The sequence below is a fragment of the Arachis ipaensis genome, chromosome B10 (genome assembly GCF_059453495.1).
Source record: "Arachis ipaensis isolate K30076 ecotype BB chromosome B10, ASM5945349v1, whole genome shotgun sequence".
Taxonomy (NCBI): domain Eukaryota; kingdom Viridiplantae; phylum Streptophyta; class Magnoliopsida; order Fabales; family Fabaceae; genus Arachis; species Arachis ipaensis.
In genome coordinates this window covers 122,863,803-122,880,920 of record NC_142435.1, presented here as the reverse complement: position 1 = coordinate 122,880,920, position 17,118 = coordinate 122,863,803, and the positions used below count along the sequence as shown (strand labels likewise).

The 17,118-nt window shown below is 33.4% G+C and overlaps 1 protein-coding gene across 1 annotated transcript; it reads right to left on the bottom strand.

The window, feature by feature from the left end:
* Positions 1 to 4,940: 4,940 nt before the first annotated feature.
* On the bottom strand, positions 4,941 to 7,010 carry LOC107624051 (U-box domain-containing protein 45). Its single transcript, XM_021113147.2, has 2 exons — positions 6,274 to 7,010; positions 4,941 to 6,036 (listed from the first exon to the last, which is right to left on the bottom strand). Exons 1-2 carry the CDS (start codon positions 6,849 to 6,851, stop codon positions 5,091 to 5,093), a joined length of 1,524 nt encoding a protein of 507 aa, XP_020968806.1. The 5' UTR covers positions 6,852 to 7,010; the 3' UTR covers positions 4,941 to 5,090.
* Positions 7,011 to 17,118: the final 10,108 nt, after the last annotated feature.

Below are 17,118 nucleotides of genomic sequence, written 5' to 3'. Positions count from 1 at the left end.
ATTTTTATGCTCATTTTGAAGTTCTAACTTATTTGGTTTCAAACCTGGTTCAGCCTTCTGTTTCTCCTTTGTTTGATGATTTTGATTTGGTTTATTTTGTATTTTCTTGCTTATGTCAGCGCCCTTCTCCTTAATGATGGTGATGGCTTGTTTCTGTTTCTGTGCAGATCTTGCATTATTTGGTTGATTATTCTGTTTGATATGGACCTGCGTGTAATTTCTTTTCTTTTCCATATTTGGTTGGCTAGTTTTTCCTCCGTTGTGGGCCTGCTGACCCTCTTTTCCTTGATATTCCTCTGGCAAAATCTGAAATCTGGATGCACTTCCACCTTCCTTTTTTTTCTTTTGGAGTATCCTCCATTTTCGGCTTATTCCTTCTTTGACTTCTCTTAACTAACATCCATGGACCAAACAAATTTTCTGCTTGATTTTCCTCTCCAGCAGCAACGGTCTCATTATTTAAAGCAGATTCTTCTCCTTTTTTGGAAATGTTCTTTGGGATTTCAATGTCTGGATTCTGATTCAGTGTGACTAATTGCTCTTTCCTATTTTGTAGATTCTTGCTATTAATGGTTTCCTGATTTTGCTCCTTTTCCTTTTCAGCATTTTCCGCTAATCCTCTATCTCCACTAACCGCCACCGCTGCCACCGTGGGGCTGTCACCTGGTGATTCCTGACATTGATCAAGCTTGCGACCGTATCTCCCGCACTTGAAACAGATTTGATGAAGGCCGTCGTATTCGATGTGGAATTCTTTTCCTAAAGCTGAGAAAGAGGGAACTAACTTGTTCCTTAGATCAATCTCAATGCAAATACGAGCAAATTTTTCTCTAGAGTGGATGGAGGTTAATTCGTTAACTTTAAGCATTGTACCCAAAGATTTTTCAATCTTTCAGAGGAAATATTTGTTGTACAACTCTGCTGGTAAATTAGGAATTCGTACCCACACAACAATTTTCTGCACTTGTGTCTCCATTGACATAAAGAGGGGTCTCCATCTTTGCACAAGGTAGTGGTCCGCTATCATCCATGGCCCTTCAAACAAGGCATGTCCATAGTCTTCTTGACTTCCGAAGCTCACGAGAAAGAAGTTTTTCACTAGATCCATGACCCAGATAGAGCCTTTCTTAGCCCACCTTCGCTGCACCCGTTGGTCTATAGCCTGGAGATTAACCAGTTTTCCAAAAGGCTTGACAATTAAAGAGAACTTCCATGGTCGACACCATTCTTCATATTCTTCTAGAGACACCTCAATATTAGGCTTTGGATTGAAGGGAGCCTGATTCTCTATATTCATATCCATGGAGTCGGATTCAGCGATATAGTCCTCTGCCACAAGTTCAACAATTTCATCAGGATTTAGGTTTTCAAATCCATCGTTGACTACCACATCACGATATGATTTGATTGGCTGTTGATCAATTTCTGGGACAATGGTGTCCCTAATATGCTGATCGGTTGTAGGAGTTTCATCTGATTCCATCTCTATTTCTGTAGACTTGTCTTCAATGCCTTCTATGGGGTCGTCATACTGATTAGCCCCGTCCATTTTTACTTTTTTTGTGCTCCTGGTTCCTGGTGATGAGGTCTTCTTCTTTCGGCGATCTCTTGTCGACTTCAAAAGGTTGGTTTTCGGTGCTCATAGGAAGGTTTCTGATTAAATACTTATTAAACTATTCCGACGAGCGATTTTTAATACATTGATCGTTGATATGTGTAGTTAACTGTAAATATAGCAATGTAGGATTGAATATTTGAATGAATGCTTAAAACTTCAAAGCATGAAAATTAAATTCATTTTAATTTGGTTACTTCGGTTGTTGAAATCCCAAGACACAACGTTTCCCCTAATCAATGAAGAAACCACCATGATGAAATAGGTGCATAACATTTATATGATTTAGCTGTATAGTACAGGACTAACCAACCAAACCCCCTGGTAATATTAATTAGAAAAACAACTCAAAATTTGCAGAATTATTTTTAATATGGAAGTAGAGATAGTGTTTTATTTGAATATTGATATTTGAAGTGTATTATATTATTGTGAAAATATTTAACACGCTCTCTATGTGTTTTAACACGTTTTCTGCGTATTGACTGGAATGTTGCCACGTATTCAACACGCCTCCACATGTTCAACACGCCCTTCACGTGTTGTAACATGCTTCTTACATATTGATTTTTCACCTACAAAATTTATTCATATGTAATTACACCCAATAATCCAATTTTTAATAAAAACACTAATATTTTTTCTATATAAAAAGAATTAATCCAAAATTTGAGACCACTTAGCCCAATTAACAGTTTTCTCGGTGGTCCAAACTAAAAATATCATATACAATACATAAAAAATAACCAAACTCGTTGTTTCCTTTTAATGATATAAGTACATTTTCTAACTTCTTTGGGTTTGACGAAATGAAATTACAATAAAATAGAGGCAAAGCTTTTACCATCCAATCGATGGTTGTTGGAATTAGCTTCATTCTACATGCTAACATAGCATCTGAGTTCTGTTTATGCAGGATATGTTATGCAATGTTATGTACGACAATCATTAGGGTTTGTTTGGAAGAATTTTTAAAAAAATATTTTTTCGAGTTATTTTCTTTAATTTTATAAAAAAGTAAAAATAATTTTATGTTTGGATATTTTATCTAAAAAATTTTTTTATCTATTAATTATATTTAAATATAATAATATAAAAGTATTTTTTGTTTATTTATTATCTGAAAATATCTTTTTTTATAGAATTTTTTTTAAAAATATGTAAATTGTAATTTTTTAAAAAAGATATTTTTTTACATTTTTTTAAGTGCTTTTAATTTTACTATTAGAAATTTATCAAATACGCTAAAAATTAAAAAAAATATTTAAAAAATATCTTTTTTTATTAATTTAATGGCATTCAAACAAATACAATATTATATAAGATAAAATACTGTTTTAATTTTTAAACATTTTCGCTAAGTTCTAATTTTGCTTTTAATGTTTAAAACGTTTTATTTTTATTCTATTTCGTGCTATTTTTATTTTCTGAAAAAATTAAATGAATCATTGTATCCATTTACGTTCAATTCACCATCAAATGAAGCTTTAACCTAATCTAATTAAATGCATAACCTTAATTAGTAACTGAAATTGCATCAGCCACCACAATGTGATGACAATATGACATTGGTTTCAATGTCGCATGCTACAACAATACTAGATATATATTTAAAGGAAAAGTATGGTTGATAATGAAAATATTAAATAATGTGAATAATGAATATATTGAATATTCAATTTATTAGGTGTATGGATGGTTATTTTAATATTAAAATTTATATAGGTAATTTGGGATATATTGTATTTTTACTTTATTGGATCAATTTTAAAGTTCATTGTTCACATTGTTCACAAAAGTTATTGTCTACCTTGCAAAGTTTAAAACACACTAGCTAGAAATGGGTCCACAGTGAGCAATTCATCAGTGCTCATGAGGTTGTCATTAATAGTAATAATGCATAATCAATGAAGGACTTTTGTAATCATTATCAGTATAGGTCTGCAATAAAAATACCTGCCGTGCCCATACTGGTAGAGCCAACAAGAAGCCACGTTCCCAAAATGCATAAGCACAAACTGTACACAATTTAATACTAAGATGTGTTCAGTGTAAGAACATGCTTCAAACTGAAAGAAATCTAGTATATATGCAAATTTGGATGAAGGGTTAAGAATAGAGCATAAATTGTTATTCATGAAAAATTACCTTTCTCATTTGTCAATTGTTAACTTGTCAATTGTCGGTTTATACTTTAGCACATCCAAGTGTACGGTACGGAGCTTCTTGAAACTTGGCGTCTCTATGATTATAATAAGAGGGAAAAAACAGGAAGAAAACTCGAATGATTGTTTGACCTTTTCATGTTGAAAAACTTGTCTAAATATTAACACACAATTAGTTATTAGACACGGTTTTGTTTTGTATGAATTTTATAGCCAGAAAAGTTAATGGTAGCAATTAGTGGTCACATCATTGTCTGTGATGCAATTACAAATTCTCAACTTTACTCTGCCATCCAACTAGGAAAAACAATGTATCTCAAATAATTGAAGCCCGCTTTTGGAACCACGGGCACAGGGTATGTAACCAAATTCAAAGATAGTGAAAACCAACCCTGCATGTGATAGAAAAAGTAGCATAACAAATTCTTTTAAATCTAATAATCTACTAATATATTACGTTGATATTCACACCACAAGTCAACAAAATTTAAGCCCCCAGCAGAGGATAAAAATACAATACAAAGGACTATAGAGAATAGTGTACAGACCCCACAATAAACGTAATCTAACGTGTAATGTAGTGCGGAGAAAATGGCATTGATACATGTTTGAGACGAACAGCTCATTATTTCATTCAACCAGATCCAATATTAGATTATAGATCTATGGTCCGTCTGTGTAAAGGAAACGAGTTCGGCAACCTAGGTCATGTGGCTATAATAAAAAAAAAATCTAAGGTAATTAATGAATGAGTTCTTTATCTGACAAAATTAACAGGTAACAATCTCACTGCAAATACATAATTACATTCAACTATCTTAATACTAAGATTCCTGAAAAATCAAGTGTCAACACATGGGATAGATTCTCAAACGGCAGTGAACAGTTCCTGTTTATATGGAAGATGAAATATGACCGACACCTTTCCAATACCAACTACAATTTAGAAATAAATAATAAAACAAATAATCGAGCCAACAGGAAGACAAAAATGTGTTATGGTTGGAAAGTGATTCCTTGATCCTTCATTGTATGGATGCTTGTAGTTGTAGCAGTTGTATGAGTGAAGCAACCTCAAAAATTTCCAGTTTTCAAGCCAAAATAGAATCTATTGTTAGCGTTTAGCACATGCTCCTAAGAAACAAAAGAACAGAAAAGTATTTCAACTATTATTATTATTATTATTATTATTATTATTATTATTATTTATTATTATTATTATTTAGACAAACAATCTACAAAACCAAAAAGCTCAAAAAAAGACTACAATGAGAAGGCTATCTTTCATGGTTCTCAGCATCTATAGTTGGTTAAAATGGCAGGCTCTTAGAAGTTGAACTTGAAGTAAGTGAAGCCAAATGCTGGGATGGAACAAAATCTTGACGCAAGTTGGCCCTCTTGACAATTTTCCTCATGTTGTTTTGCAAACTCTGTTGGACTAATTGCTTCACTGCTTTCTTCTCCTCACTCATCGTATCTTCCTCCTCCTCCTCTTCCTCCAAATAGCCTTTACCTCCTCCACCCGAAGCCTTCGTAAAAGACGGCGACGCGCTGAAAATAGGCGCAGAGATATCGGCCCCCAAGCTTCCTCGACCATAGCTTCTAGAAACTTGTTTCCCTTTGTCCGTCCTCAAACATTCCAAGATCCTTGAGGCCCTTTTCTGTGCCAATGTAGAACCAAGAAGGGTCAATTCAAGCAGTGATGATCCAATCCCAGCCTCAATCATGACCTGCCTGTCGCTGTAGGATTTGTGTGCCATAATCATCAAAATGTATGACGCCTTCTCTTGGCACTCCGGCGAATCCGTCCAATTCAACACATCCACCAGAATGAAGATCGAATCCTTTACAGCACTGATAGCTTTCCTGCCCTCTGGAGTTGGAACCAGATTGCTTAGAATCACAAGCACTCTCTCACTCACTTCCATGTCTCCAATTGAACTAACCAAAAAGGGGACCAACTCAGTTTCCAAAATGAATGAACTGTTGGTTGGAAAGATTGATAGATTGTACAGAGCTCGAAGAGCATCTTGCTTGGCTTGGTGGCTACATTCGTAATCCAAATCTTGAAGGGTTCTAACTAGGAATGGAATTGCACCAGAGGATCCAATTATTGGTTTATTTGAATCCAAAGCACTCAATCCAAGGAAATTAGCAACAATTGCTTCAGAAACTGATGAATTAGTAGCATCCGGTGATTCAATTAACTTCAACATCTTGTGAACAGCACCAACTTTAACGATGGCTGCTTTGTTTCTGTTACAAGCCACCCAAACGAACATCAAATTTCACATTCATTGTCCATTAAAATCAAATCACATCAACTATTGACTAAGAATTGTTGTGTAAGCCAAAAAAATAAAATAAAACGAGTAATGTATGTTAACAGAAAATGACATTAAACAATTGAAAGAAAATGAATATACTCGTGATAGAAATAATTAGGGATTGAAAAAAAAAGATAATAAAATAGAACTTAAGGAGAAAACTCACGCATCGTTGCCGATCCCGAGATTGAGCAACGCATAGAGCGAAGCAATCTGAGAATGAACGTCTTCGGAATCGAGCATTCCGACGAGCGGAGGAATAGCTCCAAGCATAGCGAGCGTTCCCCTAACTTCCGATCGTTCCTTCGCAAGCGACCTCACCGTCGTCGCCGCCATGCGGCGCTTCGCCAAGTCCTCTCCCTGCTGCAGGTCCTTCACCACTTGCTTCAGCTCCACCAGCGCCTCTTCCTTCTTCTTCGCCTCCGCCTCATTCTCGCACCCCGTTAAGTTCAGCAGATCCGCGAGCTTCTCTGTTTTCTGATCTGGCCGGTTCTCCCTGCGGCTGCCGGAGGCCAGACTCGCTGTAGAAGTTGCGGCGGAGCTGGATCCTTCATCGTCGTCGTCGTGGCGCTGATGGTAACCGTAGCGTGAGGTGCCGCAGCTGACGGCGTCGAGAACGATCCGGCGGATGGAGGAGGCGGAGATGGAGTTCCAGCGGAAGTGGCCGGCGGTGGCAGCATTCTTGGCAGGGTGGCGGTGGTCGAGTACGACGGATCCGACGTTGTTCCGGTGACACTTTGCCATTCTCCGGCAGACCTACATTGCAGACAACAACACCGCAGAGATAAAAAAAAGGGTTTATTATTTAAGAAATAAATAAACTAATGTATTTTTTTATTTTTATTTTTTTGTTTCCAGTGTAGTGAAGCAGCTTCTCGTTATTGTTCTCTGCTCCTCCTTTTTCTTTCTTTTATTGAGAGTGCTGAATTAGTATTAGTGAGTGAGAGAATCGTTGAGTCCACGTTTGATTGTTACACTTTATATAGCTGTGACGTGTGTATCTGTGAGAGTGCATGCAGGGAGCGAAAATAGATTCTGCTACGAAAAATAATTTGACATCTTTGTAACGCAAAATAAATATAACAAGGGTTTTTTATATTAGACCAACTACGCATACAAACTTTTTTGCTAAATATATTTAAATAAATTAGTTTAAGTCTAACAAAAATCAACTTTAGATTAGAATGTATGTAAACATATCTTTTTTTTTTCTCTCTCTTAAATAGTGCTAATGTTATTATGAAAAACAATTCTTTTCTTAGAATCAAAATCGCAATATTTAAAATTCAAACTAAATTAAAAATCTCTTAAAATCGTTGCGAAAAGTTAAGAAATTTTCAAAGTTAAATTCGAGATCATCACCAAGAAACATAGAAAGAAAACACAAAAGATTCATCACCAAGATATTATTCACAAATAGTCCAATTTTCTCACTTTTTTTTGTTCTCATTTCGATCGCAAAACACTACATAGTCATAATTCTATTTATTTCGTACAATCATTTTTCATGTTCTTGCCTTGAAGTACGTATTACTGTTCTCATTATATGCTTCATTTGGTGATAACTATGTTAGATCGGTGTAAAAATATTACGTAGTGTTTGTCGTATAGTTTAACCTGTATTTACATGTGTTTGAGGGATTTGAATATGTTTTTGTGCATGTTTGAGTTTCGAACTGAGTTTGTCGATAGTAATTATTAACAACTTTCAGTTTGTATTTCGGTGTATTTCATTTGTGTTTCGGTGCATTTGGCTTGTTTTTCAGTATATTTTGTTTGTCTTTCAGTATATTTCATGAGAATTGAGCTTTGTGCTGTTATCCTCTTTATGCTGTAACTAGATAACAGAATATTGTTTTTGTACAAAATATGTACAAAATAACTCAAATATGTATAAAATAACATAAATGAACAATATTCTGTATATATTCATTTATGATCACATAAATGAACAATATGTACAAATATATACAAGATTCATTTATGATAATTTTTAAAACATGAGTGAGGTCAAAAAAATCATTGTTCAAGAGTTGGAATTTGGTGGTTTGATGCATATCTCTGCCATGAATGTGTCACATAAGCTATTGAACACAATTGACATATTCATTTGATCTGTCTCGTAACAGACTGGACACACAGTATGATGTAATCAACATCATCTAAGAAAATATAGCAGCTGTCCTTGACTTGAGTGCATATGGTAAAAATTTATTTTCTAATATATTCTGTAAATCCAATTTCAGTGTATTATCAAATTATTTCTGTGTTATTAAAATATTTTTGCTGCTTTTGCAGGGCCCCGCAAAAAAAAGATTGAAGAAAAAAAATTCATAAGGAGAATAAAGAAGTTGTTAGAAGCTTACAAGGCAAGACTTTATCGCAATTATCAATCTCTATAATGGTGATGAGTGTTGATGGGGAGGAGAATCAAATGAAATTAAAGAGGACATTCATCCTCTACATTCAGATGTCCTTCTTGTTGGTGACAATGGTAAACAAACTTTTTCCGATTTATATGCTGCCCATTCTTCACATGGAAGCAATATGTAAATGGAATTGGGGTGGTTGTGTGTTCAACTTCCTCATAAAAGGCATTAGAGAGCACACATTGAAAAAGAAATATGCTGTTAATGGCTACCTCTTTGCTCTAATGATGGTATATTTTCATGAATCAACACACAAAAATAGGCCGATGGATGCAATTTCTGGACAACCGTGAGTCCAACATTAGACCAGGTAATTACTGGTTGAAAGAATAAAAGCTGAGATCAAAGATGACATGGTAACTCAACTGAATTCCTTCCTTATTTTTGGTGTATTTGTTATAAATATATTGTGTAAACAAATATTTGTTCTGTTTTAAGAAATCGTAAAAACAGCACAGCTGAGAAAACAACTAAAAGAGAAAAAGAAGGAAAAAAGGAATGAAGAAAAGAAGGAAAAGAAGAAGAAGACAATTTCTTCTAAAAGTGAAAGTGTTGCTGAATCCGAGTCTGATTCTGAAAATGATTCAAAGGAGATACTTAAAAGAAGAAAACAACCTAAAAGAATGGCAAAGAAGTAAGTATTTTTTTTTGGTATATTTTTTACCATTTTATTGTATATTTGCCTGATGATTATTTACTTTTTCAGGATAGAATTCAAGAAAAGAAAGTACGTTACTAAGGATTCATCTTCCTAAAAGAAAGTGAATCTGATGATGAGTAAGATTCAAAAACTATCATTGAAATATTGTGTTTTGTTGTTTCGTCAAAATTTATTTATTAACAGGATTTTTTGAATGTATTGTCAGAAGTGAACAAAGTGAGGAAATAAGAAAAAAAAAAGATAGAAGAAAAAAAAAATTCACAAGTCTATAAGGAGTAAATATTATTTTTCAGTGTATTTGGTTTGTCTTTCGGTATATTTCATGAGAATTAAGGTGCACTTAGTGCTCTTGTTACCTTTTTTATTTTATCAATTTTATTGTGTTTATTTACTGGATGATTATTATCTTTTCCAGAATAGAATCCAATAAAAGGAAGCATGTTATTGTGGATTCATCTTTCGAAAAAAAAAAGTAAATCTGATGATGAGTAAGATTCAATAACTATCATTGTAATGCTATGTTTTTCATTTTCGTCAAAATTTTATTTATTGACAGAATTTTTTGCATGTATTGGCAGAAGTGAAGAAAGCGAGGAAATAAGAAAAAGAAGATTAAAGAAAAAATAAAAAACCTGCAAAAAAGTAATTATTATTTTCGGTGTATTTTGTCAATTTTATCATGTTCATTTGTTTGAAGATTATTTACTTTTCTAGGATTGAATCCAAAAAAAGAAAACATGTTATTAAGGACTCATCCTCCCAAAAAGAAACTAAATCACATAATGAGTAAGATTCAGAAACTATCTTTGTATGTGATGTTTTTCAGTGTATTTTTCAAAATTTTTTTTGTCTGATGATTGTTTGCTTTTTTGGAATACAGGAAAAAACTACCGATGTTCCACAAACTGGGCTCCACTCCACGGAAGCTCACTATGATTCTTCACAAATGTAAGATTCAATGTCTGAAATTCTTTCTTTGCTAAAATTTTTTAAAAACTGATGTATTTACTCTAATTTTACTGAATAATATTTATTTTATCTTTAGAATGCCACATGTAAATTTGAAAAGTAAAAATGATGCTGTGTTTTAAACACAATCAAGCTATTAGAGCAGTGTAAATCAACCAAGTGATAACATGTAATTTTTGTGTTCTCTTACCATTTTTTTAATTTTGTGCTACCATATTCTGCTTCTGAATTCACACACACACACACACACATATATATATATATATATATATATATATATATATATATATATATATATATATATTTTTAAATTTCTTTAAGATTTTATGCAAGAAAAAAAAGTCAAGAAAAAAGAAAAAATTGCAACTATATAAGTTCTCACACAATAGAAGTTGTGTTTTTATTGAATGCTTGAGGTGTAGATGTGAGATAATTTTGGTGTATTTTAGGTTCAAGGAACAAGAAGAATTATTGAATGAACTAGCTCCTGTTTAGGAAGGAATAATAGAATCCTAAAGGACAAATGACTATTCTTTGAAAATAGACTCATTCTCAATCAAAATCACTGGACATGTGAGTTTTCCAATTCACTTTCAATGTTCTATTCATTGAGTTAATCATTTGCACTTGAATGTTTACTCCATATTAACTTTTTTATTTTTGTTTTCCTTAGAGTTCCACTTTAAGTATGTGCTCTTCCTTCGGAAACACCTGCCTCAAGAACTCCCCAAACTTAACAAATTACTGAAAAGTCTTTTGGAGAGAAAAATATAGAAGAAGAAACTATTAATGCATAAGTATTACTTAAATTCCTATTCTAATATTTTTGGTATATTTAGTTTCTCTTTTGGTGTATTGCTTCTGTTTTGAGGTGCACTTGGTGTTCTTATCCTCTTTTTGTTGTAACTAGGCAACAGAACATTGATTTTGTCTATTTTGAGGGACTTTGTTGATGTATTTATTGTAACTAGCCGATAAATATTTGTTGTAGTGCTTCTGTTGTCATTTTGTGAATGTTTTATTGAGTTTCATGTCTTTTTAAATAGCAGTGTATTTGGTTCATATTTCAGTGTATTTCATGTAATTGAGGTGCACTTGATTTGCTTGTATTAATTAAATTTCTTTTCTGTAATCCTGCAGTCCTCCATGACCTCAACAAGAATCTCATGAGAAATTAGCTCCTACTCATGTGCAAATTCTACTTAATAAAGTTCTTTTTCAATATTTTCTGTGTATTCTTAAACTATTTTATGTGTCACCATGCAGTCGTCCACCTACTCAAGCCGTGAATGATGGTATAATGTTGATTGCCAATGCTGCATTAAAGAATGACTTTTCTACACCATCAATCAAGTGAGAAAGCTACACTTACTCAAGAGGGTGAACCACCAGCAGACAAGGAAAAATCTCAAGACAACCCAATATTGGTGGAAGAGTTGAAAGAGTTAGTTAAGATTATGAATATTGGGGTTGCAACAACATTAAATTATGCTAAGCAAAAAAGTCCCTCACCAGAAAAGGTGAAGCCTACATTGAGTTTCCTTGACAAGTTCAAAACTCCCGTGAGGCAAAAGGAAATAACAGACGATCTTAAGGAGAAATGCTTTCATTGGGTCACAAATATCAAGACTAATGATGATGGATGCTCTAATGAGTGGGAGACGATTTTTAAGCTAAAGCATAAATCTCACCTGAAAATAACCAGAATGCACTTTAATTCTTTAAAAGTCAAATCAGATATAAAAAACCTGGTAATACTAGAATAACATTAATGATTTTGTTATGAGTTGTTTCATATATGTATTAAGTTTGGTTTTTTGTTTTCGTAGGTTGTCTCGGTAATGTGTTAAATTCTGAACAACAAAAAATTGAAAGATTTGGAAAACTTATATATTGTCTCCCCCTGATATTGTGGTAAGCTGTAGTACATTAAAATTTCGGTGTATTTTTAAAATATATTATTTGTTGTAACTGTTTCTTTCAGTGTATTATACAAATTTTATAGAATTCCGCATTGGTGAGTCATGAGGGCAAGTTCATTCATCCAAAGACTAACAAGTGCTTCCAGATTAAAGACTATCAAGACTACATTCCATTTCTAGACAAGAAAAAACTTGCATCTCCATCCATTTGTAAGCTTTCTTTTATAAAGCTTCTTGAATAATTCTTATATTAGGTACCAATTAAATTAAAAAAATTTTCTTTCAGACCAAACTTCAGATATTTCCCCAATTTGTTATGCGCAGCATTAGTGAATATGGAGGCGGATGCTGAAAAGAAAAAATTTCATGTTCTTGACACATTAAACAAAAACTCTCCTTCGAAAGACAGAATAGAAATTAATAAATTTGTTATAAATTTTTTATTTGATACAAATTTTTGGTTCTCTATAAATTCTCTTGTTTCTATCTGTTTGAAATAAGGTGCACTGGTAGTTCTTGGAAAAAGAAAAGTAAATTCTATAATACACCGAATTACTTCTGAAATACACCGAAATCTATTTAAATAAACATCAAATTCTATAGTTTGAAATTATTCATTTTGGTGTAATTTAGTGTTAAATATAGAATTTCTTATACTTGGCTTATTTTGGTTTTTAGAGCTTTATAATTTCACAAATGAGGGTGTTTGCCGGAGAAGAACCTTCGGTAGACAAGGATGTGAGTGTCGAAACACCATACATCAACATCAATGGGCAGCGAACACAGTATGTAATCTTTCTATTTAATAAAATTTACTGTATTTTTTGTTATTGTCCTATTTTAATGTGTTATTTTATTTTTTGTTGAGTTTAGCAAACAATAATAACATTTTGTGATGACAAAAATAGAATTAATTGGGTTAATAGTTCAAAGGTGTTTTGATGAAGTTGTTTAGTGTTACAGGTCCAAATTGTTAGTAAGCAGCCTAAACAATGAATCCAAGAATTTGAACCAAACTATAAGTCCAGCCCATTGTTTTCATGAAGGAAAAAGCAACCTCCAGCTGGTGTTGATGTAGTGCTTCGGGCAAAGTTCAAAAGGAAGAGAAGAGCTCACTTTTTCACCAAATATCAAAGAAGAAAAAGGTGCTTTACCTTTCATTAGGTATAAAATCAGAAGAAAGAAAACCTAATCTTGGAAGCCAATGTCTAATCGAAACACAATCAGAGGTTAAAGGTAATTTATTTTCATTTACATATAAGTCAATTTCTTGCTATTTTCTCCTTCCCTCTGCACCACCATTTCAAGCAATATAAGAAAAATAGTGGCTACTTTAATCTGATGTGGATCAATGGTCAAAATTATTGCTTGGAGCCAACGCACAAGATTAAGGGCTTTGATTTGGAAAATTCATTGAGAAATCCAAGATCTATGAAGCTGCCGTTACTCATCCTTCACTGCATTGCTTATTTCTGAATCCAAATCCCTAATTTTTGGGAATAATTGAAGAAAAAGGAGGTAAGATTTTAACTGGTTCAAGATTCAAGGAGTTGACTTGTGAAGCAAACCCTAGTTGAGAAAACAGAGCTAACACAAAAAGAAAAATCATCTTCATTTCTGCTCAACAAGAGAGAACCCGAGAAAAGAAAGGAGAGAAACCTCACAAATCTAAAGTTTGAAGTCTTGGAAGCATTAAACCTACACAAAAGGCAGCATTCCGCCACGATTGAAAGCCATATTTGAGAGTTCAGAATCTGGGTTCAGCATATAAAGTTTGAGCTGTTAAACATCATCTCTTTCATGGTTTATCATTAAGTATTTTGTTTGTATATTGTATCTTTCTTTGATTATATTCAGTGGTAAGAGGCATATAAGTGAGGCATTAAGAAAAAGTCATTGAGAGAAAAGGCATAGAGAGAAACTTGGAGAGAAAAGCCAAGATTTATTTCTTGTCTCTTTTGATTGTATTTCTATTTTACATCTTGTATCTGAAGTATCCCTTGCTAAGTTGGATAAGCACTTAGTCTGTTGAAAGTCTAGGAAGTCGCCTAGCCAAGTCAAGTTTAGGTTGAAGCTTGATTTGTCCTAGATAGGATTAGGTTGAATCCCAGTGAATTGGTGTATGTAATATTTGAAATGATAGTAAAAATTTCACCACTGTTGTGGTAGAGATTGGATGTAGGTTGCATTGCACGAGACAACTGAACTAGGATACATGGCTGTGTCATCTTCTTCATCTATGCTCTAATTCCGTTTCTCACGATTTATAAGACAAAATAAAATTATCTCATGTATAATCCATCTCACAGATTGAATAGAAGCTAAGTTTTATTTTCTAGTTCGAGGCAGAATTAATCAAGTTTAAAAGAAGGCTATAGATTCAACCCCCTTCTCTAGACCATCAAGAACTTTCAATTGGTATCAAGAGTTAGGTCTCAAGAATCAAGCTTCACACCTTGGAGGAAAGGTCTAATGGCTAACAACTTGGGTGAAAACGCTGTGGCCTAGACTTTAACAGAGAGTCAGTCAAACAACAAGACTCTGTTCTTTAATGGGAAGAACTATGCTTACTAGAAGGAAGGGATGATGATCTTTATTCAATCAATTGACTACAACATATGAAAAATCGTTATGAATGGTCCTAAAATTTCAACCAAGACAAGTGCTGATGGAGTGGTGACTCCAAAGGAAGAAGCCGAATAGAATGATGAACACAAGAAGAAAATCGAGTTAAATGCCAAAGTCATCAATTTGATGCTCTGTGCTATCCATTTTGAGGAATATAGGAATGTATCTAAATGCGAGACGACAAAGGAGATTTGGGATAAACTCCAAGTCACACATGAAGGTACCAAACAAGTCAAAGAAACAAGGATTGATTTGCTGCGAAAAGAGTGTGAAACGTTTTTTATGCAGGATAGAGAAAATATTGATGAGATGTTTAAGAAGTTCTCAATCATCATAAGCATCTTGGATGCTATAGGCATGACTCACACTGAACAAACTCTTGTGAAAAAAATCCTTAGAAGCCTTACAAAAGAATGAAAAACAAAAGCTACTGTCCTAGTTGAGAGCAACAGCCTAAGTCCTTTAACCTATGACGTGTTGAGAGGCAAGCTTCTAGCATATGAAACCACACACACCAGCCAAGACACAAAAAAGAAAGGAGTGTCCCTAAAATCAAAAGTTAAATCATTAGATGATGACTCCAATAATAGTTTCTAAGATGATGAAATTGTCTTTTTTGCTAGGAGATTGAGAAGGTTAATGAGGAGTAAAGTCAAGTACAAAGGATCAAGTTCAAAGGAGAAAAAGAAGGACCTAAGCAAAGTCATCTGTCACCAATGCAAGGAGGCAGCACACTTCAAGTACAACTGTCCAAAACTCAAGAAAGAAGACAAGTCGAAGAAAGAAAAGAAGAAAGTGCTCATGACTTCATGGGATAATCTAGAGAATGATTCAGATGAGGATGAAGACTCTGAATATGAAGCACAAATTTTTTTTATAGCTGGTCATAATCAATTAGATGAGGTAAATTACTTTGACTTGTCTATTGAAGATTTACATGTTATTATTGATGATCTCATCCACCATTCTAAAAAATTGTTGAATAAATATAATAAATGTAAGTCTAAAAATGAAACTTTGAAAGCAGAAAATGACTATTTGAAAGAAAAAGTGAAGGAAACTGAACGTACTATTGATTTTATTAAAGAAAACAAATTTTATCTGAAATTGAAAAATTTAAAGGAAAGCATGTGGTTAATCCTTTTCAAGAACTCATTGTTGAAAACAAAAGATTAAATGAAATGATTAAAGGGTTGAACAATAATTTAGCAAAATTTACACAAAGTTTCAGTAACTTGGACAAATTACTTACTAATCAAAGACCATTGTTTGAAAAATCTGATTTGGGTTATGTGACAAAAGATGATGCAGTTGTTTCAAAATCATTCATTAAAATCGAAGCATCAACCTCAAGAAATAAACCCTCATTTCTACTAAAAGACCTCTTGAATTGCTACATATTGACCTCTTTGGTCCAACTAGAACTCAAAGTCTAGGTGGTAAACACAATGGCTTAGTGATTGTGGATGAGTATACAAGATTTAGTTGGATTCTATTTCTTGCACATAAAAATGATGCATTTTCAGTCTTTGAAGTGTTTAGCAAAAGAATTTAAAATGAAAAGGATTTAAAAATAGCTTCTATTAGAAGTGATCATGGTAAAGAGTTTGAAAATTAATTTTTTGAATCTTTTTGTGATAAACTTGGAATTTCACATCATTTCTCTTGTCCAAGAATGCCCCAACAAAATGGTGTTGTGGAAAGAAGACATAGAAGTATTCAAGAAATGGCTAGGGCCATGTTATGTGAAAGTGAAGTCCCTAAGTTTCTTTGAGTTGAAGCCGTGAGTCCATGATGCTATTTCTACTCAAAGAGAGAGAACCCGAGAAAAGAAAGGAGAGAAACCTCACAAATCTAAAGTTTGAAGTCTTAGAAGTATTGCACCTACACAAAAAGGAGCATTCCGCCAAGATGAAAAGTCACATTTGAGAGTTCAGAATCTGGGTTCAGCATATAGAGTTTGAGCTGTTAAATATCATCTCTTTCATGGTTTATCATTGAGTATTCTGTTTGTATGTTGTATCTTTCTTTGTTTATATTCAGTGGTAAAAGGTATATAAGTGAGGCATTAAGAAAAAGCCATTGAGAGAAAATGCATAGAGAGAAACTTGGAGAGAAAAGCTAAGATTTATTTCTTGTCTCTTTTGATTGTATTTCTGTTTTGCATGTTGTATCTGAAGTATCCATTGCTAAGTTGGGTAAGTACTTTGTGTGTTGAGAGTCTAGAATGTTATCTAGCCAAGTCAAGTTTAGGTTGAAGCTTGATTTGTCCCAGATAGGACTAGGTTGAATCTTAGGAAATTGGTGTATGTAATATTTGAAATGATAGTAAAAATTCCACCGTTGTTGTGGTGGAGACTGGATATAGGTTGCATTGCACGAGGCAACTGAACCATGATACA